Source organism: Scyliorhinus torazame, chromosome 25, assembly GCF_047496885.1.
Source record: "Scyliorhinus torazame isolate Kashiwa2021f chromosome 25, sScyTor2.1, whole genome shotgun sequence".
NCBI classification, from domain to species: Eukaryota; Metazoa; Chordata; class Chondrichthyes; order Carcharhiniformes; family Scyliorhinidae; genus Scyliorhinus; species Scyliorhinus torazame.
Window position 1 is genome coordinate 15,858,248 of NC_092731.1, and position 27,566 is coordinate 15,885,813.

Sequence of the window (27,566 nt, forward strand, 5' to 3'; positions counted from 1 at the left end):
GATAGTCGTCGAGTGACTCCCCGGGGCGCTGGCGTCGAGTAGTGAGAATATGTCGCACATAGACCTCGTTCACAGGCCGCACATAGATGCGCTCGAGGATTGCGAGAGCGGCGGTATATGAGGTGGCCTCTTCGAGTTGCACAGAAATGCGGTGACTCACCTGTATGGAGGAGACTCAATTTTTGTTCGTCCGTGACGGATGGCGTCGACGACGCGGCAAGGTAGGCCTTGAAACACCGCAGCCAGTGTGAAAAGAAAATCCTTCGCCTCCGCAGCCTGTAGATCGAGCTCCAGTCTGTCAGGTTTGAGGGCTGACTCCATAATCGTTTTTGTTCAGGTAGTTAAATTGATGCGACCATCAATTCACTCAAGGACTCGTGTCGGAGTAAAACAGTGGTTTTAATTAACTATCAACTTTGCCTGCCTGCGACTGGTACATACTGAGGACAGTCCCACAGGCCAGCCAATCTTATACCCCTTCAAAGGGGCGGAGCCCATACATGCTCCAACATCCTCCAGCATCTCCCCCTGTGGGTGAAGCCATACAATGGCCCACAGATAAAACCCACAGGGTTAATAACATAGAACATAATTGGTGAATTAACTGTATTTACATTCACCACAGAGGGTTCTGGGAGTTCAGGCGATCATCTAAACGGCCATCACGACGGGCTATATACGGGCGATCGGCTCTCCCTACACGGAGACAGAACTTGACAGTAAAACGGTCTCCAGGAATTAAAGAGTGTTTGCTGCGACACCGGAGAGAGCGATGCCCAGGAGAAAAACATTCCAGTCATTTTTTAAAAAATTTAAAAATTGTGTTTCTGTTTCCCCCAAATGCACATCGAACACTTTCTGTTATTTGTGATAAATATTGGAAAATTATCGAAGGCTGGCCAACCGTTTTGAGGTGAGGCCTCCGGGAATAAATGCTCCCGGCCGAGGCAACTTTAGTTTAGGGTTGTGGCCAGGCTGCGGCCTAAGATCCAGGCTCCGGCATTCACAACTAGGCCCAACCACTTTTGGGTGTAAATGTGTAGGGGTTGGGAGAGTGTGTCTGGGTGGGGGTGCAGTGGGGGCCCTTTATTGGATATGAAAAATCAAAAGACAGTTTAAGCACTCAATGAATGTCCGAAAATAAAACACCTCAAAAATTAGTTTGGAAAAAGAAAATGTCGGCTGCTGGCGGTTGGCAATCCGCTCCACAGCAACCCTGTTGACGGGAAGCCTGAATTACAGCACATTGGGGCAGAGTAGTTCCTCCAGGGCCAGAAATGCTAACACAGTATTTGAAAGTGTTGACACAAAGGTTGGAACTGGAAGCGTTTTGCCCCAAGGGTCCACGTCTAGTGGGAAAAGAATCGTCTCCCCCAATCTGCCGTGGCCAATCAGAGAGATAATGAGAGAGAGAGGGAGAATGAGAGAGAGAGAGAGAGAGAGAATGAGAGAGAGAGAATGAGAGAAAGAAACAATGAGAGAGAGAGAGAATGAGAGAGGGAGAGAGAGAGGGAGAGAGAATGAGAGAGAGAGAAACAATGAGAGAGACAGAATGAGAGAGAGAGAGAATGAGAGGGAGAGAGAATGAGTGAGAGAGAGAGTGAGAGTGAGAGAATGAGAGAGAGAGAATGGGAGACAGAATGAAAGAGAGAGAATGAGAGAGAGAGAATGAAAGAATGAGAGATAGAATGAGAGACAAAGAGAGACAGAATGAAAGAGAGAGAGAATGAGAGAAAGAGAATGAGAATGAGAGAGAGAGAGAATGAGAGCGAGAGCGAGAGAGAAAGAGAGAGAGAGAGAATGAGAGAGAGACAATGAGAATGAGAGAGAAGGAGAGAGAGAGAGGGAGAAAGAGAGAGAGAGAGAGAGAGAGAGAGAGAGAGAGAGAGAGAATGAGAGAGAGAGAATGGGAGACCGAATAAAAGAGAGAGAATGAGAAAGAGAGAATGAGAGAGAGAGAGAGAGAGAGAGAGAGAGAGAGAATGAGAGAAAGAGAGAGAGAATGAGAGAAAGAGAGAAAAAGAGAATGAGAGAGAGAGAGAGAGAGAATGAGAGATAGAGAAAACGCGCGAGAGTGAGTGAGAGAATGAGATAGAGAGGGAGAGAATGAAAGAGAGAGAATGAGAGAGAGAGGAGAGAATGAGCGAGAGAATGGGAGAGAGAATGAGAGAGAGAATAAGAGAAAGAGAGAGAGAATGAGAGAGAATGAGAGAGAGAGAGAGAGAGAGAGAGAGAGAGAGAGAGAATGAGAGAGAGAATGAGAGAGAGACAATGAGAATGAGAGAGAAGGAGAGAGAGAGAGAAAGAGAGAGAGAATGGGAGACCGAATAAAAGAGAGAGAATGAGAGAGAGAGAGACAATGAGAGAGAGAATGAGAGAGAGAGAGCGCTCGAGAGTGAGAGAGAGAGAATGAGATAGAGAGAGAATGAAAGAGAGAGAATGAGAGAAAGAGAGAGAGAGAAGAGAGAATGAGCGAGAGAGAGAATGAGCGAGAGAATGGGAGAGAAAGAGAGAATGAGCGAGAGAATGGGAGAGAGAATGAGAGAGAGAGAGAGAGAGAGAAAGAATGACAGAGAGAATGAGAGAGAGAGAGAATGAGAGAGAGAGAGAGAGAATGAGAGAGAGAGAATGAGCGAGAGAGCGAGAGAGAGAATGAGCGAGAGAGAGAGAATGGGAGAGAGTGAGAGAGAGAATGAGCGAGAGAGAGAATGAGAGTGACTGAGGAAGAGAGAATGAGAGAGAGAGAGAATGAGAGAGAGAGAGAATGAGAGAACGAGAGAGAGAGATTGAGCGAGAGAGAGAGAGAATGATCGAGAGGGAGAGAGAATGAACGAGAGAGAATGAATGAGAGAATGAGAGAGAGAGAGAGAGAATGACAGAGAGAGAGAATGAGAACGAGAAAATGAAAGAGAGAATGAAAGACAGTGCAAGGGAGAAAAAAAGCGGCAGCACACACACCAATCAAACCTCCCGCTCCCCGCCGGGGTGCAGCCTGGCTAACACGCGTGTCACGGATTTTTATTGATGGGCAGAAGTACTCTTCATTCGGATGCGAGTGTCCAGCACCGGGGTTTAATTGCACCCACTGCACAACACCGCGCCGTGGGTTACTGTCACCCGGCACACACCGCGCCGTGGGTTACTGTCACCCGGTACACACCGCACCGTGGGTTACTGTCACCCGGTACACACCGCACCGTGGGTTACTGTCACCCGGTACACACCGCACCGTGGGTTACTGTCACCCGGTACACACCGCACCGTGGGTTACTGTCACCCGGTACACACCGCACCGTGGGTTACTGTTACCCGGTACACACCGCACCGTGGGTTACTGTTACCCGGTACACACCGCACCGTGGGTTACTGTTACCCGGTACACACCGCACCGTGGGTTACTGTTACCCGGCACACACCGCACCGTGGGTTACTGTCTCCCGGTACACACCGCACCGTGGGTTACTGTCTCCCGGCACACACCGCACCGTGGGTTACTGTCACCCGGTACACACCGCACCATGGGTTACTGTCACCCGGTACACACCGCACCGTGGGTTACTGTCTCCCGGCACACACCGCACCGTGGGATACTGTCTCCCGGCACACACCGCACCGTGGGTTACTGTTAACCGGCACACACCGCACCGTGGGTTACTGTCTCCCGGCACACACCGCACCGTGGGTTACTGTCTCCCGGCACACACCGCACCGTGGGTTACTGTCTCCCGGCACACACCGCACCGTGGGTTACTGTCACCCGGTACACACCGCACCGTGGGTTACTGTCACCCGGCACACACCGCACCGTGGGTTACTGTCTCCCGGCACACACCGCGCCGTGGGTTACTGTCTCGCGGCACACACCGCACCGTGGGTTACTGTCACCCGGCACACACCGCACCGTGGGTTACTGTCACCCGGCACACACCGCACTGTGGGTTACTGTTTCCCGGCACACACCGCACCGTGGGTTACTGTCTCCCGGCACACACCGCACCGTGGGTTACAGTCACCCGGCACACACCGCACCGTGGGTTACTGTCACCCGGCACACACCGCACTGTGGGTTACTGTCTCCCGGCACACACCGCACCGTGGGCTCTTGTCACCCGGCACAACACCGCACCGTGGGTTACTGTCTCCCAGCACACACCGCACTGTGGGTTACTGTCTCCCGGCACACACCGCACCGTGGGTTACTGTCACCCGGCACACACCGCACCGTGGGTTACTGTTTCCCGGCACACACCGCACCGTGGGTTACTGTCTCCCGGCACACACCGCACCGTGGGTTACTGTCTCCCGGCACACACCGCACCGTGGGTTACTGTTTCCCGGCACACACCGCACCGTGGGTTACTGTTACCCGGCACACACCGCACCGTGGGTTACTGTGACCCAGCACACACCGCACCGTGGGTTACTGTCTCCCGGCACACACCGCACCGTGGGTTACTGTCTCCCGGCACACACCGCACCGTGGGGTACTGTCTCCCGGCACACACTGCACCGTGGGTTACTGTCTCCCGGCACACACCGCACCGTGGGTTACTGTTTCCCGGCACACACAGCACCGTGGGTTTCTGTTTCCCGGCACACACCGCACCGTGGGTTACTGTCTCCCGGCACACACCGCGCCGTGGGTTACTGTCTCCCGGCACACACCGCACCGTGGGTTACTGTCACCCGGCACACACCGCACCGTGGGTTACTGTCACCCGGCACACACCGCACTGTGGGTTACTGTTTCCCGGCACACACCGCACCGTGGGTTACTGTCTCCCGGCACACACCGCACCGTGGGTTACAGTCACCCGGCACACACCGCACCGTGGGTTACTGTCACCCGGCACACACCGCACTGTGGGTTACTGTCTCCCGGCACACACCGCACCGTGGGCTCTTGTCACCCGGCACAACACCGCACCGTGGGTTACTGTCTCCCAGCACACACCGCACTGTGGGTTACTGTCTCCCGGCACACACCGCACCGTGGGTTACTGTCACCCGGCACACACCGCACCGTGGGTTACTGTTTCCCGGCACACACCGCACTGTGGGTTACTGTCTCCCGGCACACACCGCACCGTGGGTTACTGTCTCCCGGCACACACCGCACCGTGGGTTACTGTTTCCCGGCACACACCGCACCGTGGGTTACTGTTACCCGGCACACACCGCACCGTGGGTTACTGTGACCCAGCACACACCGCACCGTGGGTTACTGTCTCCCGGCACACACCGCACCGTGGGTTACTGTCACCCGGCACACACCGCACCGTGGGTTACTGTTTCCCGGCACACACAGCACCGTGGGTTTCTGTTTCCCGGCACACACCGCACCGTGGGTTACTGTGACCCGGCACAACACCGCACCGTGGGTTACTGTCTCCCGGCACAACACCGCACCGTGGGTTACTGTCTCCCGGCACACACCGCACCGTGGGTTACTGTTACCTGGCACACACCGCACCGTGGGTTACTGTTACCCGGCACAACACCGCACCGTGGGTTACTGTTTCCCGGCACACACCGCACCGTGGGTTACTGTGACCCGGCACACACCGCACCGTGGGTTACTGTCTCCCGGCACACACCGCACCGTGGGTTACTGTCTCCCGGCACACACCGCACCGTGGGTTACTGTTACCCGGCACAACACCGCACCGTGGGTTACTGTCTCCCGGCACACACCGCACCGTGGGTTACTGTCACCCAGCAAACACCGCACCGTGGGTTACTGTTTCCAGGCACACACCGCACTGTGGGTTACTGTTTCCCGGCACACACCGCACCGTGGGTTACTGTTACCCGGCACACACCGCACCGTGGGTTACTGTCACCCAGCAAACACCGCGCCGTGGGTTACTGTCACCCAGCAAACACCGCGCCGTGGGTTACTGTGACCCGGCACACACCGCACCGTGGGTTACTGTTTCCCGACACACACCGCACCGTGGGTTACTGTTACCCGGCACACACCGCACCTTGGGTTACTGTTGCCCGGCACACACCGCACCGTGGGTTACTGTTTCCCGGCACACCACCGCACCGTGGGTTACTGTTGCCCGGCACACACCGCACCGTGGGTTACTGTTACCCGGCACAACACCGCACCGTGGGTTACTGTTTCCAGGAACAACACCGCACCGTGGGTTACTGTTACCCGGCACACACCGCACCGTGGGTTACTGTTTCCCGGCACACACCGCACCGTGGGTTACTGTTACCCGGCACACACCGCACCGTGGGTTACTGTGACCCAGCACACACCGCACCGTGGGTTACTGTCTCCCGGCACACACCGCACCGTGGGTTACTGTCACCCGGCACACACCGCACCGTGGGTTACTGTTTCCCGGCACACACAGCACCGTGGGTTTCTGTTTCCCGGCACACACCGCACCGTGGGTTACTGTGACCCGGCACAACACCGCACCGTGGGTTACTGTCTCCCGGCACAACACCGCACCGTGGGTTACTGTCTCCCGGCACACACCGCACCGTGGGTTACTGTTACCTGGCACACACCGCACCGTGGGTTACTGTTACCCGGCACAACACCGCACCGTGGGTTACTGTTTCCCGGCACACACCGCACCGTGGGTTACTGTGACCCGGCACACACCGCACCGTGGGTTACTGTCTCCCGGCACACACCGCACCGTGGGTTACTGTCTCCCGGCACACACCGCACCGTGGGTTACTGTTACCCGGCACAACACCGCACCGTGGGTTACTGTCTCCCGGCACACACCGCACCGTGGGTTACTGTCACCCAGCAAACACCGCGCCGTGGGTTACTGTGACCCGGCACACACCGCACCGTGGGTTACTGTTTCCCGGCACACACCGCACCGTGGGTTTCTGTTTCCCGGCACACACCGCACCGTGGGTTACTGTGACCCGGCACACACCGCACCGTGGGTTACTGTCTCCCGGCACACACCGCACCGTGGGTTACTGTTACCTGGCACAACACCGCACCGTGGGTTACTGTCTCCCGGCACAACACCGCACCGTGGGTTACTGTTTCCCGGCACACACCGCACCGTGGGTTACTGTTTCCCGGCACACACCGCACTGTGGGTTACTGTTTCCCGGCACACACCGCACCGTGGGTTACTGTTACCCCGCACACACCGCACCGTGGGTTACTGTTTCCCGGCACACACCGCACCGTGGGTTACTGTTTCCAGGCACACACCGCACTGTGGGTTACTGTTTCCCGGCACACACCGCACCGTGGGTTACTGTTTCCCGGCACACGCCGCACCGTGGGTTACTGTCACCCAGCAAACACCGCACCGTGGGTTACTGTTTCCAGGCACACACCGCACTGTGGGTTACTGTTTCCCGGCACACACCGCACCGTGGGTTACTGTTACCCGGCACACACCGCACCGTGGGTTACTGTCACCCAGCAAACACCGCGCCGTGGGTTACTGTCACCCAGCAAACACCGCGCCGTGGGTTACTGTGACCCGGCACACACCGCACCGTGGGTTACTGTTTCCCGGCACACACCGCACCGTGGGTTACTGTTACCCGGCACACACCGCACCTTGGGTTACTGTTGCCCGGCACACACCGCACCGTGGGTTACTGTTTCCCGGCACACCACCGCACCGTGGGTTACTGTTGCCCGGCACACACCGCACCGTGGGTTACTGTTACCCGGCACAACACCGCACCGTGGGTTACTGTTTCCAGGAACAACACCGCACCGTGGGTTACTGTTACCCGGCACACACCGCACCGTGGGTTACTGTTTCCCGGCACACACCGCACCGTGGGTTACTGTTACCCGGCACACACCGCACCGTGGGTTACTGTTTCCCGGCACACACCGCACCGTGGGTTACTGTTTCCCGGCACAGCACCGCACCGTGGGTTACTGTTAGCCGGCACACACCGCACCGTGGGTTACTGTGACCCGGCACACACCGCACCGTGGGTTACTGTGACCCGGCACACACCGCACCGTGGGATACTGTCTCCCGGCACACACCGCACTGTGGGTTACTGTTTCCCGGCACACACCGCACCGTGGGTTACTGTGACCCGGCACACACCGCACCGTGGGTTACTGTTACCCGGCACACACCGCACCGTGGGATACTGTCTCCCGGCACACACCGCACCGTGGGTTACTGTCTCCCGGCACACAACGCACCGTGGGTTACTGTGACCCGGTACACACCGCACCGTGGGTTACTGTGACCCGGCACAACACCGCACCGTGGGTTACTGTCTCCCGGCACACACCTCACTGTGGGTTACTGTCACCCAGCACACACCGCACCGTGGGTTACTGTCACCCGGTACACACCGCACCGTGGGTTACTGTCACCCGGCACACACCGCACCGTGGGTTACTGTCTCCCGGCACACACCGCACCGTGGGTTACTGTCACCCGGCACAACACCGCACCGTGGGTTACTGTCTCCCGGCACACACCGCACCGTGGGTTACTGTGACCCGGCACACACCGCACCGTGGGATACTGTCTCCCGGCACACACCGCACTGTGGGTTACTGTTTCCCGGCACACACCGCACCGTGGGTTACTGTGACCCGGCACACACCGCACCGTGGGTTACTGTTACCCGGCACACACCGCACCGTGGGATACTGTCTCCCGGCACACACCGCACCGTGGGTTACTGTCTCCCGGCACACAACGCACCGTGGGTTACTGTGACCCGGTACACACCGCACCGTGGGTTACTGTGACCCGGCACAACACCGCACCGTGGGTTACTGTCTCCCGGCACACACCTCACTGTGGGTTACTGTCACCCAGCACACACCGCACCGTGGGTTACTGTCACCCGGCACACACCGCACCGTGGGTTACTGTCACCCGGCACACACCGCACCGTGGGTTACTGTCTCCCGGCACACACCGCACCGTGGGTTACTGTCACCCGGCACAACACCGCACCGTGGGTTACTGTCTCCCGGCACACACCGCACCGTGGGTTACTGTCACCCGGCACAACACCGCACCGTGGGTTACTGTCTCCCGGCACACACCGCACCGTGGGTTACTGTATCCCGGCACACACCGCACCGTGGGTTACTGTATCCCGGCACAACACCGCACCGTGGGTTACTGTCTCCCGGCACACACCGCAGCGTGGGTTACTGTCACCCGGCACACACCGCACCGTGGGTTACTGTATCCCGGCACACACCGCACCGTGGGTTACTGTTTCCCGGCACACACCACACCGTGGGTTACTGTTTCCCGGCACACACCGCACCGTGGGTTACTGTTTCCCGGCACACACCGCACCGTGGGTTACTGTGACACGGCACACACCGCACCGTGGGTTACTGTTACCCGGCACAACACCGCACCGTGGGTTACTGTCTCCCGGCACACACCGCACCGTGGGTTACTGTCACCCAGCACACACCGCACCGTGGGTTACTGTCACCCGGTACACACCGCACCGTGGGTTACTGTCACCCGGCACACACCGCACCGTGGGTTACTGTCTCCCGGCACACACCGCACCGTGGGTTACTGTCACCCGGCACAACACCGCACCGTGGGTTACTGTCACCCGGCACAACACCGCACCGTGGGTTACTGTCTCCCGGCACACACCGCACCGTGGGTTACTGTCACCCGGCACAACACCGCACCGTGGGTTACTGTCTCCCGGCACACACCGCACCGTGGGTTACTGTATCCCGGCACACACCGCACCGTGGGTTACTGTATCCCGGCACAACACCGCACCGTGGGTTACTGTCTCCCGGCACACACCGCAGCGTGGGTTACTGTCACCCGGCACACACCGCACCGTGGGTTACTGTATCCCGGCACACACCGCACCGTGGGTTACTGTTTCCCGGCACACACCACACCGTGGGTTACTGTTTCCCGGCACACGCCGCACCGTGGGTTACTGTTTCCGGGCACACACCGCACCGTGGGTTACTGTGACACGGCACACACCGCACCGTGGGTTACTGTTACCCGGCACACACCGCACCGTGGGTTACTGTATCCCGGCACACACCGCACCGTGGGTTACTGTCTCCTGGCACATACCGCACCGTGGGTTACTGTCACCCAGCACACACCGCACCGTGGGTTACTGTCACCCGGCACACACCGCACCGTGGGTTACTGTCACCCGGTACACACCGCACCGTGGGTTACTGTCTCCCGGCACACACCGCACCGTAGGTTACTGTTTCCCGGCACACACCACACCGTGGGTTACTGTTTCCCGGCACACACCGCACCGCGGGTTACTGTTTCCCGGCACACACCGCACCGTGGGTTACTGTTTCCCGGCACACACCGCACCGTGGGTTACTGTCTCCCGGCACACACCGCACCGTGGGATACTGTCTCCCGGCACACACCGCACAGTGGGTTACTGTCACCCGGCACACGCCGCACCGTGGGTTACTGTGACCCGGCACACACCGCACCGTGGGTTACTGTCACCCGGTACACACCGCACCGTGGGTTACTGTCTCCCGGCACACACCGCACTGTAGGTTACTGTTTCCCGGCACACACCACACCGTGGGTTACTGTTTCCCGGCACACACCGCACCGCGGGTTACTGTTTCCCGGCACACACCGCACCGTGGGTTACTGTTTCCCGGCACACACCGCACCGTGGGTTACTGTCTCCCGGCACACACCGCACCGTGGGATACTGTCTCCCGGCACACACCGCACAGTGGGTTACTGTCACCCGGCACACGCCGCACCGTGGGTTACTGTGACCCGGCACACACCGCACCGTGGGTTACTGTCTCCCGGCACACACCGCACCGTGGGTTACTGTCACCCGGTACACACCGCACCGTGGGTTACTGTCACCCGGAACACACCGCACCGTGGGTTACTGTCTCCCGGCACACACTTCACCGTGGGTTACTGTCACCCGGCACAACACCGCACCCTGGATTACTGTGACTCAGCACACACCGCACCGTGGGTTACTGTCTCCCGGCACACACCGCACCGTGGGTTACTGTCTCCCGGCACACACCGCACCGTAGGTTACTGTTTCCCGGCACACACCACACCGTGGGTTACTGTTTCCCGGCACACACCGCACCGCGGGTTACTGTTTCCCGGCACACACCGCACCGTGGGTTACTGTTTCCCGGCACACACCGCACCGTGGGTTACTGTCTCCCGGCACACACCGCACCGTGGGATACTGTCTCCCGGCACACACCGCACAGTGGGTTACTGTCACCCGGCACACGCCGCACCGTGGGTTACTGTGACCCGGCACACACCGCACCGTGGGTTACTGTCTCCCGGCACACACCGCACCGTGGGTTACTGTCACCCGGTACACACCGCACCGTGGGTTACTGTCACCCGGTACACACCGCACCGTGGGTTACTGTCTCCCGGCACACACTTCACCGTGGGTTACTGTCACCCGGCACAACACCGCACCCTGGATTACTGTGACTCAGCACACACCGCACCGTGGGTTACTGTCTCCCGGCACACACCTCACCGTGGGTTACTGTCACCCGGCACACACCGCACCGTGGGTTACTGTCACCCGGCACACACCGCACCGTGGGTTACTGTCACCCGGCACACACCTCACCGTGGGTTACTGTCTCCCGGCACACACCGCACCGTGGGTTACTGTCTCCCGGCACAACACCGCACCGTGGGTTACTGTCTCCCGGCACAACACCGCACCGTGGGTTACTGTCTCCCGGCACAACACCGCACCGTGGGTTACTGTCTCCCGGCACAACACCGCACCGTGGGTTACTGTCACCCGGCACACACCGCACCGTGGGTTACTGTTACCCGGCACAACACCGCACCGTGGGTTACTGTCTCCCGGCACACACCGCACCGTGGGTTACTGTCTCCCGGCACACACCGCACCGTGGGTTACTGTATCCCGGCACACACCGCACCGTGGGTTACTGTCTCCCGGCACACACCGCACCGTGGGTTACTGTCTCCCGGCACACACCGCACCGTGGGTTACTGTCTCCCGGCACACACCGCACCGTGGGTTACTGTTACCCGGCACACACCGCACCGTGGGTTACTGTCACCCGGCACACACCGCACCGTGGGTTACTGTCACCCGGCACACACCGCACCGTGGGTTACTGTTTCCCGGCACAACACCGCACCGTGGGTTACTGTTACCCCGCACACACCGCACCGTGGGTTACTGTTTCCCGGCACACCACCGCACCGTGGGTTACGGTCTCCCGGCACACACTGCACCGTGGGTTACTGTGACCCGGCACACACCGCACCGCGGGTTACTGTTTCCCGGCACACACCGCACCGTGGGTTACTGTTTCCCGGCACACACCGCACCGTGGGTTACTGTCTCCCGGCACACACCGCACCGTGGGATACTGTCTCCCGGCACACACCGCACAGTGGGTTACTGTCACCCGGCACACGCCGCACCGTGGGTTACTGTGACCCGGCACACACCGCACCGTGGGTTACTGTCACCCAGCACACACCGCACCGTGGGTTACTGTCACCCGGTACACACCGCACCGTGGGTTACTGTCACCCGGCACACACCGCACCGTGGGTTACTGTCTCCCGGCACACACCGCACCGTGGGTTACTGTCACCCGGCACAACACCGCACCGTGGGTTACTGTCTCCCGGCACACACCGCACCGTGGGTTACTGTCACCCGGCACAACACCGCACCGTGGGTTACTGTCTCCCGGCACACACCGCACCGTGGGTTACTGTATCCCGGCACACACCGCACCGTGGGTTACTGTATCCCGGCACAACACCGCACCGTGGGTTACTGTCTCCCGGCACACACCGCAGCGTGGGTTACTGTCACCCGGCACACACCGCACCGTGGGTTACTGTATCCCGGCACACACCGCACCGTGGGTTACTGTTTCCCGGCACACACCACACCGTGGGTTACTGTTTCCCGGCACACACCGCACCGTGGGTTACTGTTTCCCGGCACACACCGCACCGTGGGTTACTGTGACACGGCACACACCGCACCGTGGGTTACTGTTACCCGGCACACACCGCACCGTGGGTTACTGTATCCCGGCACACACCGCACCGTGGGTTACTGTCTCCTGGCACATACCGCACCGTGGGTTACTGTCACCCAGCACACACCGCACCGTGGGTTACTGTCACCCGGCACACACCGCACCGTGGGTTACTGTCACCCGGTACACACCGCACCGTGGGTTACTGTCTCCCGGCACACACCGCACCGTAGGTTACTGTTTCCCGGCACACACCACACCGTGGGTTACTGTTTCCCGGCACACACCGCACCGCGGGTTACTGTTTCCCGGCACACACCGCACCGTGGGTTACTGTTTCCCGGCACACACCGCACCGTGGGTTACTGTCTCCCGGCACACACCGCACCGTGGGATACTGTCTCCCGGCACACACCGCACAGTGGGTTACTGTCACCCGGCACACGCCGCACCGTGGGTTACTGTGACCCGGCACACACCGCACCGTGGGTTACTGTCTCCCGGCACACACCGCACCGTGGGTTACTGTCACCCGGTACACACCGCACCGTGGGTTACTGTCACCCGGTACACACCGCACCGTGGGTTACTGTCTCCCGGCACACACTTCACCGTGGGTTACTGTCACCCGGCACAACACCGCACCGTGGATTACTGTGACTCAGCACACACCGCACCGTGGGTTACTGTCTCCCGGCACACACCTCACCGTGGGTTACTGTCACCCGGCACACACCGCACCGTGGGTTACTGTCACCCGGCACACACCGCACCGTGGGTTACTGTCACCCGGCACACACCTCACCGTGGGTTACTGTCTCCCGGCACACACCGCACCGTGGGTTACTGTCTCCCGGCACAACACCGCACCGTGGGTTACTGTCTCCCGGCACAACACCGCACCGTGGGTTACTGTCTCCCGGCACAACACCGCACCGTGGGTTACTGTCTCCCGGCACAACACCGCACCGTGGGTTACTGTCACCCGGCACACACCGCACCGTGGGTTACTGTTACCCGGCACAACACCGCACCGTGGGTTACTGTCTCCCGGCACACACCGCACCGTGGGTTACTGTCTCCCGGCACACACCGCACCGTGGGTTACTGTATCCCGGCACACACCGCACCGTGGGTTACTGTCTCCCGGCACACACCGCACCGTGGGTTACTGTCTCCCGGCACACACCGCACCGTGGGTTACTGTTACCCGGCACACACCGCACCGTGGGTTACTGTTACCCGGCACACACCGCACCGTGGGTTACTGTCACCCGGCACACACCGCACCGTGGGTTACTGTCACCCGGCACACACCGCACCGTGGGTTACTGTTTCCCGGCACAACACCGCACCGTGGGTTACTGTTACCCCGCACACACCGCACCGTGGGTTACTGTTTCCCGGCACACCACCGCACCGTGGGTTACGGTCTCCCGGCACACACTGCACCGTGGGTTACTGTGACCCGGCACACACCGCACCGTGGGTTACTGTTACCCGGCACAACACCGCACCGTGGGTTACTGTTACCTGGCACACACAGCACCGTGGGTTACTGTCTCCCGGCACAACACCGCACCGTGGGTTACTGTTACCCGGCACAACACCGCACCGTGGGTTACTGTTACCCGGCACAACACCGCACCGTGGGTTACTGTCTCCCGGCACACACCGCACCGTGGGTTACTGTCTCCCGGCACACACCGCACCGTGGGTTACTGTCTCCCGGCACACACCGCACCGTGGGTTACTGTCTCCCGGCACACATCGCACCGTGGGTTAGTTACCCGGCACACACCGCACTGTGGGTTACTGTCTCCCGGCACACACCGCACCGTGGGTTACTGTTTCCCGGCACACACCGCACCGTGGGTTACTGTCTCCCGGCACACACCGCACCGTGGGTTACTGTTTCCAGGCACACACCGCACCGTGGGTTACTGTCTCCCGGCACACACCGCACCGTGGGTTACTGTCTCCCGGCACACACCGCACCGTGGGTTACTGTCTCCCGGCACACACCGCACCGTGGGTTACTGTTACCCGGCACACACCGCACCGTGGGTTACTGTTACCCAGGACCCAGAGATTTTCAGTTGACTAGAAGGTTTTGCGATGTACATGTTGTGGGGCTTCCGTTCCAGCCATCTGCATGTTCAGCATGTTAATGAGGTGACTCAGTCTCACGGCTATATCGAGTGAGTGTGTGGGTGAAGTGGTGACTTTTGTTTGACTTGGAAAACGGCAGACGTCACCAGAGAAAGATAAACCGCAGCAGGGCTGGGGTAACAAATCCATTAACTCCCATCTTCCCGGTGGCATCGCGGATATATCCCGGGCAATCACTCGCCGTCCGATCGCCAATGCCGACGCTAGTCAGCGGCTCGGCCCCACGGCCTTCATGGTCCCCGGGTATCAGACAGGGCAGGTAGAGCGAGAGAGAGACGACATCCGGGGGTGGGGGAGTCTGGGGCGGGGGTGCAGTCCTTTCAGGGGTGAAGTTAGGAAACGTTTGCTCAAGCAAAGGGCGGGAGAAGTTTGGAATTCTCTCCTGCAAACGGCAATTGATCCTCGATCGACTCTCAATTTTAAATCCGGGATGGATAGGTTTGTGTTCGCCAAAGTTGCCGAGGTATACGGGGCAAAGGTGGTTGTAAGGTTCAGTCGTAGATCCCAGCCAAGATCTAACTATGTGGCAGAATAGGCTCAGGGGGCAGAATGACCCCCCTCCCGTCTCCAACCCTGCAGGACTGTCCTCGAGTCTATTAACAAAACCCAGCTGGAAAATCATAGGGGCAGATTAGGAGGTTTTAAGCACTTTTGAGACATTTCTTACTTCCCAGTTATAATAATATTGGAGGTGGGCAGGGTGGTTAGCATAGCTGCCTCATGGCTCCAGGGTCCCAGGTTCGATTCCCTTCCCGGCTTGGCTCACTGTCTGGGTGGAGTTTGCACGCTCTCCCCGTGCCTGCCTGGGTTTCCTGCGGGAGCTCCGGTTTCCTCCCACAGACCAAAGATGTGTGTGTTAGGTGCCCAACTAACCTGCACATCCCTGGACACTAAGGGGCAATCTAGCATGGCCAATCTATCCAACCTTCACACCGTTGGAATGTGGGAGGAAACCGGAGCACCCGGAGGAATCCCACGCAGACATGGGCAGAAAGGGAAAACTCCACACAGTCGCCCCAAGGCCGGAATTGAACCCGGGTCACTGGTGCGGTGAGGGAGCAGGGCTAACCATTGCGTCGTCGTGCCGATCCCTTGTGGAATGTGGAACTGGAGGTGAATAGTATCGATACAAGGACCTGGACAAGGATAGGTGGAGATGGGAACAGAGGGTACATTTGGATAAGGAAAGTTGAGAGGAGGCTAGCGTGGAGTATAAAACCAGCACGGACTGGATGGGCTGCTATGTAATGTACTAAAGCAACCAGTCTACAGAGTCTATTTAGAAAAGAGCCTCCACAAACTGCAGCAAACAGAGTTCACGGCCAAAACTGCAGCAACCTCCTGGATTAAAGCAGGGTGGTTTCTTCTGTAAGATACAGTAAGTGGAGGATAGTTGCATTGACATGATTTGTGCAAAGCCAATCCCTGGGGTGTTGACAGAAGTATTAACCAATCACCTCCACTCCTAAGCCAGACCCTAGTTCGAAGTTCGAGGCGAGAAGCTGCTTACGTTCGTTGGCCCGGTCACTTTCCTCCGGTCTGGGATCTCCGACTTGTTGGGGTTGTTGGCACTGCTGACCATGGGGCTGGACGGCGGGGCTCCCGCACGGCTGCTGGTGCTGCTGCTGGTGCTGCTGCTGGTGACTGCGCCGCCGCCCCCGCCGGCCGTCGTTTTGCGCAACGGGATGCGCTCCTCCTTCAGGTCGTTGTCCGCCGTGCTGGTCTGGCTCCGCTTCGGGTGAGAGGTCAGGGCGGCTGGTCCACCTGGAATAAACACCGGTACGTCCTGTTAACCGTTGTGATCGCGCCTATCCCCCTTCTCTATTCCGCCCCCACCCCCCCACGCCCACCCTCCCATGCTCGGGCAAACATCGACATCTAGGGACAATATTCAACCTTCCCAATATTCGAAGTCATTAGCGCGCTGCTGTTATTGGGATCGTACTGTGCGCAACATGGTTGGGACGTTTCCAGCGATGGCATTTGGAAAAATATTATTCCGTCGGCCGTGAAGCACTGTTGAAATGTACTGGGGTTGTGAAAGGCGCTATATCAATGCGCATTGTTTTACATACTCAATAAATCCTCCTATGCTTCCCGATGCTCCTCATGATTCCATTTCCCAGGCCAGTCCTTGATTTGTAGACCAGGCCCGGAGGGCCAAATGACCCGCTCCCCCCCACCCCCGGCCCCCCGCGCTCTACTCACTGAAGTCGCTGTGCCTGCGCTGCCGGTGGTAGGTGGACGAGCTGCGTTGGCTCCTGCTGTGTGTCGAGGTTTGGCTCGCGGTACTGGTGTTCAGCTCGTTGCTGGGCCGAACCTTGGCTAGCGAGAGGCTACTGCCGGAACGGGAGTCAGTGCCATCCATCTGGGAGGGGGGGGGGGGGAGAAAAAGAGCAGGAATGATAACCGAGGCCAAGCTAAGGCTCCCAAGAGTGGGCGGCCATTTTCTGGCTGACCTGCCGCACCTGGGGTGAAAGTTCACCTCAAAACCATCCGTCTCCGGGCTATGTCTAAAAACAAAAGGACCAATTGAGAGCCGCCATTAACTCAACATGTCAGAGCGGCCGAGTGGTCACTGAAGGACCAGGGGTCAAGAGTTCAAAGTGCGCAGCGGTTATGTTGATGAACGTTTGTACAAACACCATTTCTGAGGCTGCTTGATAGTAGGAATGGGGCCCGTGAGGGAATAACTGCAAAGGTGAAAGGTCAGCCCAAATCCTCCCCTTTGCTGAATTCAGAGGTTCTAATTTGGGCTCTTCTAATTTTTAGGCTACCGCTGCCCTGATTGCGTTTTGTTGTGTGTTCGGGGTCTGGACAGGGTTCCTTGTGGCTTATCCAATCTCTCAAAGTAAGCTGTTTGAAACTGTAGTTTGTTAAAAACCATTACTGTATTGGGACCCTGGATTGGGAGATTGTCGCATGGTCTTTTTATTTAGAAACCTTATATTACAATACTGACTTTAATCCAATCAGTTTAAGGTTAGAATCAGACACTAAGTGCTGGAGGGAAGATAATACGGCAACCAGGTTCACTGTGAAGCAGGCCGGGATCACCGTGAAGCAGACCGGGATCACCGTGAAGCAGACCGGGATCACTGTGAAACAGAGAGCAAGGGGAGTTTCTGATGGAGCTGTATAAAACGCTTGTAAGGCCGCGGTCAAAGTATTGTGTGCAGTCCTTTTTTAAAAAAAAATTAAGAGTGCCCAATTATATTTTCCAATTAAGGGGCAATTTAGCGTGGCCAATCCACCGACCCTGCACATCTTTGGGTTGAGGGGGTGAAACCCACGCAAACACGGGGAGAATGTGCAAACTCCACATGGACAGTGACCCGGGGCCGGGATCGAACCGGGTCCTCGGCGCCGTGAGGCAGCAGTGCTAACCACTGCGCCACCGTGCTGCCCCGCCCCCCCCCGTGCCGTCTGGTCGCCACATTGGAAGGTTGTGATTGCACTAGGGATGGCAGCACGGTGGCGCAGTGGTTAGCACTGCTGCCTCACGGTGCCGAGGTCCCAGGTTCGATCCCGGCTCTGGGTCACTGTCCGTGTGGAGTTTGCACATTCTCCCCGTGTCTGCGTGGGTTTTGCCCCCACAACCCAAAGATGTGCAGGGCAGGTGGATTGGCCACGCTAAATTGACCCTTCATTGGAATTAACAAAAAAGTGATTTCACTGGGGAGGGTGCAGAGGACATTGACCAGGATGTGGCCAGGGGCTGGAGCGTTTCAGCTATGAAGAGAGGCGGGTTAGGTTGTCTTGGAGCAGAGAGGGCGGAGGGGGGATCTGATTGAGGTGGACAGAATTATGAGGGACACAATAGGGTGGATAGCAAGAAACATTTCCCTTAGAACAGGGATCAATGGCCAGGGGGCAGAGATTTACGGTGAGGAGCGGGAGCTTTCGAGGGGATTAGAGGGGAAACCCTTTCACCCAGAGGGGGGTGGGAGTCTGGAACTCGCTGCCTGAAAGGGTGGTGGAGGTGGGAACCGTCACAACATTTAAGAAGCATTTTCGATCAGCACTCGGAACGCCCCAGCGCACACGGCTACGGACCAATGGGAAATGGGATTGGAATGGGATAGGCGGTTGGTGGCCGGCACAGACTCGATGGGCCGAGGGACCTCTTTCTGTGCTGTAAAGCTCTCTAGCCGTGATTGAACAGCCACGCTGCACCCCGAGAGCAGCTCGCCGCCGCGCAATGTGGCCGATAGAAGCTCCTGGTATCTACCCAGCTGACAAGGCTCACAATGCGTCGCGAGGCCTACCGCGATCTCACGAGACGTGGCCATGTAAATCCCGCCCACATGTTTTAGCAAATCTGCATATTAGAGCGAGACGGCTAGTTTCACTATAATGTACAGTTTCCCCGAGTAGCCGAGGCGTTGGGATCTAGCCCCTTCGCCTCAAGAGACCTCGACCGTTGAGCGCTGGGCTCCGCAAATGGGGACCAGACGGAACGGCACTCGTGGGGGTCTCCCAGGAGATCGAAGGCCCCCAGGTGCATGCCCTTTGGACAGGGTGGTACTCTGGCAATGCCGGTGCCAGCTGGGCACCCTGGCCAGGAAACATGCGGCTAAAAGGTGCTCGTTATCTTGTTGCCATTTAGTTAAATCGCGCACGATGACTCCAACCCATTGCTCCACCCACATGTTGAACGCCAATCCGACCTCGGGATGTTTATTCCTTACCTCACTTTTGTTCCTGCCCAAGAGGAGGTAGGTAGCAGTAACTTCATTGTATTTGTGCCTGGTCAAAGCTTCTTTAATTTCTTCGCGCGTGTAACCCATTCCAACCATCACCTCTACGGAAGAAACAAAAAACAAAACAGTCAGCTGGACAGGGTGTCCATAGGGTCTCCACAGCTCCACGAATCAGGGTCGCCAACTCTATCTGGGCCTATTCCAGGAGGCTGCAGTCACATGACCTACTTCCCGTTCCCCACTCTCCCACCATTGGTCCACTCTCCAGGTGCCCTTGCCTGCCCGGCCAATGGGATGGGAACAGAATTCTTTGTTACCCAGCTGGACGCATCCGGATTGTTGGGTCCTCCACCATTGCCAATATTTTTATGAGATTATCCTCGCCACATCAGTGTGAAGGTGGTGATCCAAAACGTGAGATAGGATTTACAACTGGGAGGCGGGCCATTCGGCCCAGCTGTGATAATGCTGCCCCCAACTTCATCTCACTTTACAAACACATCCTTCCATCTCCCTCTCTCTATTCACCTTTTGATAGCGGGTCCTGGCTCCTCGCAACTCTCTGGCTACATTCCTGTTGGAACAGGTCCAAGGGGCTGAATGGTCTCTTCATGCCCCTGTCAAAGTTAGGAGCTCGCTCTGGTCAAAGATAAATAAGCACCTTACTAATGGGTATAGATAGGTTGGGAGAGTGGGCCAAAATGGAGTTTAACGTGGATAAGTGCGAGGGCATGCATTTTGGTCGGAAAAATGGAAAGGCAACTTATTATCTAAATGGGGAGAGGCTTCGGGGAGCTCCGTGCAGAGGGATCTGGGTGTCCTAGAGCATGAGTCATAGAAAACTAGCATGCGGGTACAGCAGATAATAAAGAAAGTAAATGGAATGTTGGCATTTATAGCAAAAGGAATTGAGTATAAAGGTAAGTAAGTGTCGTTGCAACTGTACAAGGCATTGGCGAGATTGCACCTGGAGTATTGGGCACAGTTTTGGTCCCCTTATTTGAGGAAAGATGTAGTGGCAGTGGAGGCAGTTCAGAGGAGGGTCACTAGATCGATTCCAGAGATGAGGGTTTGTCGCGCGAGGAGAGATTGAACAGTTTAGGCCGATACTCTCTAGAGTTTAGCAGAATGAGGGGAGATCTAATTGAGGTAGACAAGATGATTAAAAGGTGTGGATAAAGTAGACGTGGAGCGGTTGCTTCCTCTTGTGGGGCATTCTCGAACGAGAGGTCACAGTCTCAGAAAGAGAGGGAGCAGATTTAAAACCGAGTTGAGGAGAAACTACTTCTCCCAAAGGGCGGTGAATCTGTGGAATTCGCTGCCCCAGAGTGCGGGGGATGCTGGGACAGTGAGTAAATTTAACAAGGAGATGGACAGATTTTTAATTGGTAATGGGGTTGAAGGGTTATGGAGAACGGGAAGGACGGTGGAGTTGAGGCCAGGATGGGATCAGCCATGATAGAATGGCGGAGCAGACTCGATGGGCCAAATGGCCTAATTCTGCTCCTATATCTTATGGTCTTATGAACGAAGATTGGTTCCCCAGATAGAATTCTAACCCCACCCACCCTACACCGAATGAAGTGACGCAGCCGTTCCATCCAATCACAGCCTGGTCATTGAGATAGGGTTTGAAGAATAAAGGGACCCAAATAACAACTTTCAGTCATCATGGCTCCCTGTCCAGCTGGTCACCTTCTCAGAGAAGGTGAAATCAGTCACCCACCATGGTCACCAGTGATTGGTTGATACAGGGCGAGGGCTTGGCACCTCATTTACGAAGCTACCTCCTCCCTCCATCCGAGGGGCCCATCCACTCACATTGGATGGGACATTTGAGGGAAGCCCCTTCCTCATTTCCTTGCATGGTGGACCAGCGATGGGCAACCTATGCCAGTGAGTGGGCCACATGAATGGTCCTCCTTCATCTCAGTGGACCCCAAGATTGAAATTGGGCTTGTTCGCTAACCATGACCCCATGAATAAGACAAGGATGGCACAGTGGTTAGCACTGCTGCCTCATAGCGCCAGGGTCCCAGATTCGATTCCGGCCTCGGGTGCCTGTCTGTGCGGAGTCTGCACGTTCTCCCCGTGTCTGCGTGGGTTTCCTCCGAGTGCTCCGGTTTCCTCCCACGGTCCAAAGATGTGTAGATTAAGTGGATTGGCCATGATCAATTGCCCCTTAGTGTCCAAAAGGTTATGTGGGGTTACAGGATTAGGGTGGGGGAGTGGACCTGGGTAGGGTGCTCTTTTGGAGGGTCAATGCAGACCCGATGGGCCGAATGGCCTCCTTCTGCACTGTAGGGATTCTAAACATAATGCATTAAATACATTTAATACATGCCGAATATTTCACTTCGAATTATAGAAAATGCTTCATCATTGATATAGTAATAGAACTGTCATCAACTTCAAATGGTAAAAACAAAAGAAATATTTGCACTTTGGATACAGAGTCAATGTTGTGAGCAATCAGCACACACCTCACTTCGCTCGCCCCTCACTTCGCTCGCCCCTCACTTCGCTCGCCCTCGTTTTACGGATGAATCACTTCAGCCATACCGGCAGGAGAAAAAAAAACTACACGGTCGGGAATCAGCGGAATGTGGCGACCCCGCGCGTGGGCAACGGTCAAAAAAACGTCACGTGGGGGGCAGCACTCAGAACCCAGATGGGCCGCAGGTTGCCTGGTTTGCAGGAATGGCGGCCTCGTCCACTGCCGTACTCACGTTAGTTAATTACCAAAGCGAGCCGTTGAAATGAAAGAATTTAATCCCAGGGAAAGGTGTTCTGAACAAGCTTCCTTTCTCACCTATTCGTTTGCTGTCTCCCAAGTCTTGCTCCGGCTCCACGTATGGTCGAAGCTCCTCGCCATCGCAACCAACGTTTATCCACTTGTCCTTCATAATTTGCTGGGGAGAGAGAGAGAGGCGGTGAGTTTGTGTTGACCCATGTATATAGATCCCTGAAAGTTGCCACCCAGGTTGAGAGGGTTGTTAAGAAGGCGTACGGTGTGTTAGCTTTTATTGGTAGAGGGATTGAGTTTCGGAGCCATGAGGTCATGTTGCAGCTGTACCAAACTCTGGTGTGGCCGCATTTGGAGTATTGCGTGCAATTCTGGTCGCCGCATTATAGGAAGGATGTGGAAGCATTGGAAAGGGTGCAGAGGAGATTTACCAGAATGTTGCCTGGTATGGAGGGAAGACCTTATGAGGAAAGGCTGAGGGACTTGAGGCTGTTTTCGTTGGATTGAACCCGGGTCCTCAGCTCTGTGAGGCAGCTGTTCTAACCACTGCGCCGCCATGGCACCCACAAGAACAAGGACGGTCCTAGCACAGATCCCTGCGGTACCCCACTAGTCACTGCCTGCCAGTTGGAAAAAGACCCATTTATTCCAACTTCTTGTCTCCTGTCTGCTAACCAGCTTTCTATCCATCTCAAGACACTGCCCACAATCCCATACGCTTTAACTTTACATATTAATCTGCTGTGTGAGACCTTGTCGAAAGCCTTCTGAAAGTCTAAATAAACCACATCCACCGGTTCTTCCTGGTCAACTCTCCTCGTTGCATCTTCAAAGAATTCCAGTAGATTTGTCAAGCATGATTTTCCTTTGTAAATCCATGCTGACGGTCTGATTACACCCCTGCTTTCCAAATGCTGTGCTATGAAATCCTTGATAGTGGACTCTAGCAACTTCCCTACTCCCGAGGTGAGGCTCACTGGTCTATAGTTCCCTGTTTTCTCTCTGTCTCCCTTTTTGAATAGCGGGGTTACATTCGCCCCCCCTCCAATCTGTAGGAACCATTCCAGAGTCCAAAGAATTTAGGAAAATGGCCACCAATAGATCTACTATTTCTAGGGCCACTTCCTTAAGCACTTTGGGATGAAGATTATCAGGCCTTGGAGTTTTATCCGCCTTCAAACCCATTAATTTCCCCAAAACAATTTTTCTCGTAAAACTGATTTCCTTCAGCTCTTCGCTGAAACTCATGTTATTCAGAGCCTCCGATACATTATTCATGTCTCCCTTGGTGAAGACAGAAGCAAAATACGAATTTAGTTCCTCGGCCATTTCCTTGCTCTCTGTTATGAATTCCCCCCTTTCTGACTGGAAGGGGCCTACATTAGTTTTTATCAATCTTTTTCTCTTTACATACCTACAGAAACCTTTACAGTCAGTTTTTATATTTCCCGCTAGTTTACTTTCAAATTGTATTTTCCCCTTCTTTTTTTAATAAATTTAGAGTACCCAATTATTTCTTTTCCAATTAAGGGGCAATTTAGCGCGGCCAATCCATCTAATCTGCACATCTTTCGGGTTGTGGGGGTGAAACCCACGCAGACACGGGGAGAATGTGCAAACTCCACACGGACAGTGACCGGGGGCCAGGATCGAACCCGGGACCTCGGCGCCGTGAGACTGCAGTGCTAATCTCCAATTTCCCTTGTAAGCCACTGGCTTGAGGGGCAATTAGGGATGGGCAATAAATGCAGGCCCGGCCAGCGACTCCCACATTCCGTGATTCGACAAATAACAATTCTGATATATTGCAAGTTATTGTCTCTTCCTCGTCTTCCCTATCCATGTATAAATTCAGGAGAAATTCGTGAGTAAACCACTTGGGGCATTTCCTCCCCCCCCCCCCCGGTCCCCAGTCCGATAGATGACGCAGAGCCCCGCATCGACGAAGGGGCCCTCAGATTACACACGCACAGCCTTACCTCCAGCGTTCCCCGCTTGGCTGGGTTGAGCACCAGGAACCTCTTGAGGATGTTCTCACAGTCGGTGGACATGTAAAAGGGGACACGGTATTTCCCCCGCAACACTCGCTCCCTCAGCTCCTGCAGGCACAACAACAACTTACATTTATACAGCACAACGAAACACTCCAAGGCCCCCCTCAGGAGCGTTCTAAAACCACGTGTGACACCGAGCGACACAAGGAGATATTAGGTCACGATGGTTTAAGGTTTTTAAAGAGTGTCTCAAAGGAGTGAAAGCAACATAGAGAATCGTGGAATTGTTCAGTGCAGAAGAAGGCCATTCGGCCCATCGACTCTGCACCAGCCCTTGGAAAGAGCACCTTACTTAGGCCCACGCCTCCATCCTATCCCCGTACATTACCTAACCTTTTTCGATACTAAGGGGCAATTTTAGCTTGGCCAATCCACCTAACCTTCCCATCTTTGGACTGTGGGAGGAAACCGGAGCACCCGGAGGAAACCCACGCAGCCACGGGGAGAACGTGCAGACTCCGCGCACAGTCACCCGAGGCTGGAATTGAACCTGGGACCCTGTGAGGCACTGTGCTAACCCCGGTGTCATTTTGCCATGGCTGACCAGCTCTGCCCATACTGGGTGGTGCTTCCTTCCCAATGGGGTCCAGAGCACGAGGGGTCAGTGCCCATGGGGCAAGAGGATGTAATCAGCTTGACCCCCACCACTCTGTGCAACTTTCAAACTGAGCCAAGGGAGTGCCCACGCTATTGGGGGCAAAGCAATGATCAAACATGTCCGGCTCCAGCACCGGCCAGAGCCGACGGACTGAAATCAGAGAGGGATTTCCTTCTGGGGAGAAGTTGGGCCGGTACTCATTGGAGTTTAGACGAATGAGAGACGACCTTATTGCGACGTATCGGATTCTCAGGGGGTTTGACAGGGTCGATGCTGAGAGGTTGTTTCCCCTTGTGAAAGAGTCTAGGACCTGAGGGCAGAATTTCAGAGTGAGGGGTGGCCCATTTCAGACAGAGATGAGGAGGAATTTCTTCTCTCAGAGGGGGGTGAATCTGTGGAATTCTTTACCGCAGAGAGCTGTAGAGGCTGGGTCGCTAAGTGTGTTCCAGGCTGAGATTTCTAATCAGTGAGGGAATCGAGGGTTATGGGGATAAGGCAGGAAAGTGGTGGTGAGGATTATCACATCAGATCTCATTGAATGGCAGGGCAGACGATGCCCGAGTGACCTTCTACTGCTCCTACAATCTTACAGTGGGTCCCTCTTGCCCCCTCCCTTGGCCAATATGCAAGTTCAGACAGCATGGAACAAAGGGGTAATTCATGCTCTGGTGGATCTGGGGTCTGGCATGCTACAGAGATCGTACTTTGGATGTGATAGAAAAACAATAATGTTATTATAATAATAATCTTTATTAGTGTCACCAGTAGGCTTACATTAACCCTGCAATGAAGTTACTGTGAAAATCCCCTAGTCGCCACACTCCGGCACCTGTTCGGGTATGCAGAGGGAGAATTCAGAATGTCCAATTCACCTAACAAGCACGTCTTTCGTGACTTGTGGGAGGAAACCGGAGCCCCCGGAGGAAACCCACTGATGCACCGTCAATTACCACGAGACGGGAATGGTGGAACAATCGAGGCTTTATTGAACAAGATGTTGTGCCTCCTGTAGCTGGAACCAGAATGGCTGCAGCGCGGGAGAGCACACACTTTTATACTCCGCCTACTGGGCGGAGCCAGCAAGCAAGGATTTACCCTTGTACCTCTAATATACGGGCAGTGCCGTAATACATATAATATACCACTAGTGGTGTTCACCACACCCACGCAGACACGGGGAGAATGTGCAAACTCCGCACAGACAGTAACCCAAGCCAGGATCGAACCCGGGACCCTGGCGCCGTGAGGCAGCAGTGCTAACCACTGTGCTACCCGTGAACGGATATTAAGGAAACAAAGGCCCAGAATGAGTGACCCAGAGGTGTGACCTCAAACCCCACTGGGGTATTCTTAAAATGCAAAGTCTGGAATCGAATGTTCATGTCAGCGATGGTGAAATACAAACAAACAGGTTAAATCGTTTGGGAGGAAGAGAGGAGGTGAAAAGGTTAGTAAATTGGCCACAGACCGGTATGCAGGCCCCGCCCACTCACCTTTAGGTTCTGACCGTCGAACGGCAGCGAGCCGCTGACCAGGGTGTACAGGATGACCCCCAGGCTCCAGATGTCCACCTCAGGCCCGTCATACTTCTTGCCCTGGAAGAGCTCAGGGGCTGCGTACGGGGGGCTCCCGCAGAACGTGTCCAACTTGTTGCCGAACTGGAACTCGTTGCTGAACCCAAAGTCAGCAATCTTGATGTTACAGTCGCCGTCGAGAAGGAGGTTCTCGGCCTGAAGAGGAGGAACGAGAGAGTGAGAGAGAAAGAGAGAGACAGTGAGAGAGGAAGTGTGTGAGAGGGGGAGAGGGAGAGACAGAGGAAGAGTGTGAGAGGGGAAGAGAGTGAGAGAGGAAGTGTGAGAGAGGGAGAGAGAGAGGAAGAGTGTGAGAGAGGGAGAGAGAGGGGAAGAGTGTGAGAGGGAGAGAGAGGGGAAGAGTGTGAGAGAGGGAGAGAGAGAAAAAGAGTGTGAGAGAGAAAGAGAGAAAGACAAAGTGAGAGAGAGACTGTATGAGAGAGAGAGAGAGAGAGAAAGTGTGCATGAGAGAAAGTGTGTGAGGGTGAGAAAGAGCGTGTGAGGGTGGGAGGAGTGGGAGGGAGAAAGAGGGTGAGAGAGTGAGTGTGAGAGAGAGAGAATGAGTGAGAGAGAATGAGTGAGAGAGAGAGAATGAGTGAGAGAGTGTGAGTGAGTGAGAGAGTGTGAGTGAGTGAGAGAGTGTGAGTGAGAGAGAGAGTGGGTGTGAGAGAGAGAGTGGGTGTGAGAGAGTGAGA

At 56.2% G+C, this 27,566-nt stretch overlaps 1 protein-coding gene across 2 annotated transcripts in view; it reads right to left on the bottom strand.

The window, feature by feature from the left end:
• The window catches only part of LOC140402355 (MAP/microtubule affinity-regulating kinase 4-like), a 58,806-nt gene that overhangs the window by 23,982 nt on the left and 7,258 nt on the right, over positions 1–27,566 (bottom strand). For both annotated transcript variants that reach the window (XM_072490077.1, XM_072490078.1), the window contains exons 3-8: positions 26,794–27,030; positions 24,628–24,747; positions 22,715–22,814; positions 19,891–20,003; positions 17,408–17,567; positions 16,710–16,963 (exon numbers count right to left, since the gene is read on the bottom strand). In XM_072490077.1, coding sequence (XP_072346178.1) covers positions 16,710–16,963; positions 17,408–17,567; positions 19,891–20,003; positions 22,715–22,814; positions 24,628–24,747; positions 26,794–27,030 — 984 coding nt within the window. The remainder of the gene's footprint in view (positions 1–16,709; positions 16,964–17,407; positions 17,568–19,890; positions 20,004–22,714; positions 22,815–24,627; positions 24,748–26,793; positions 27,031–27,566) is intronic.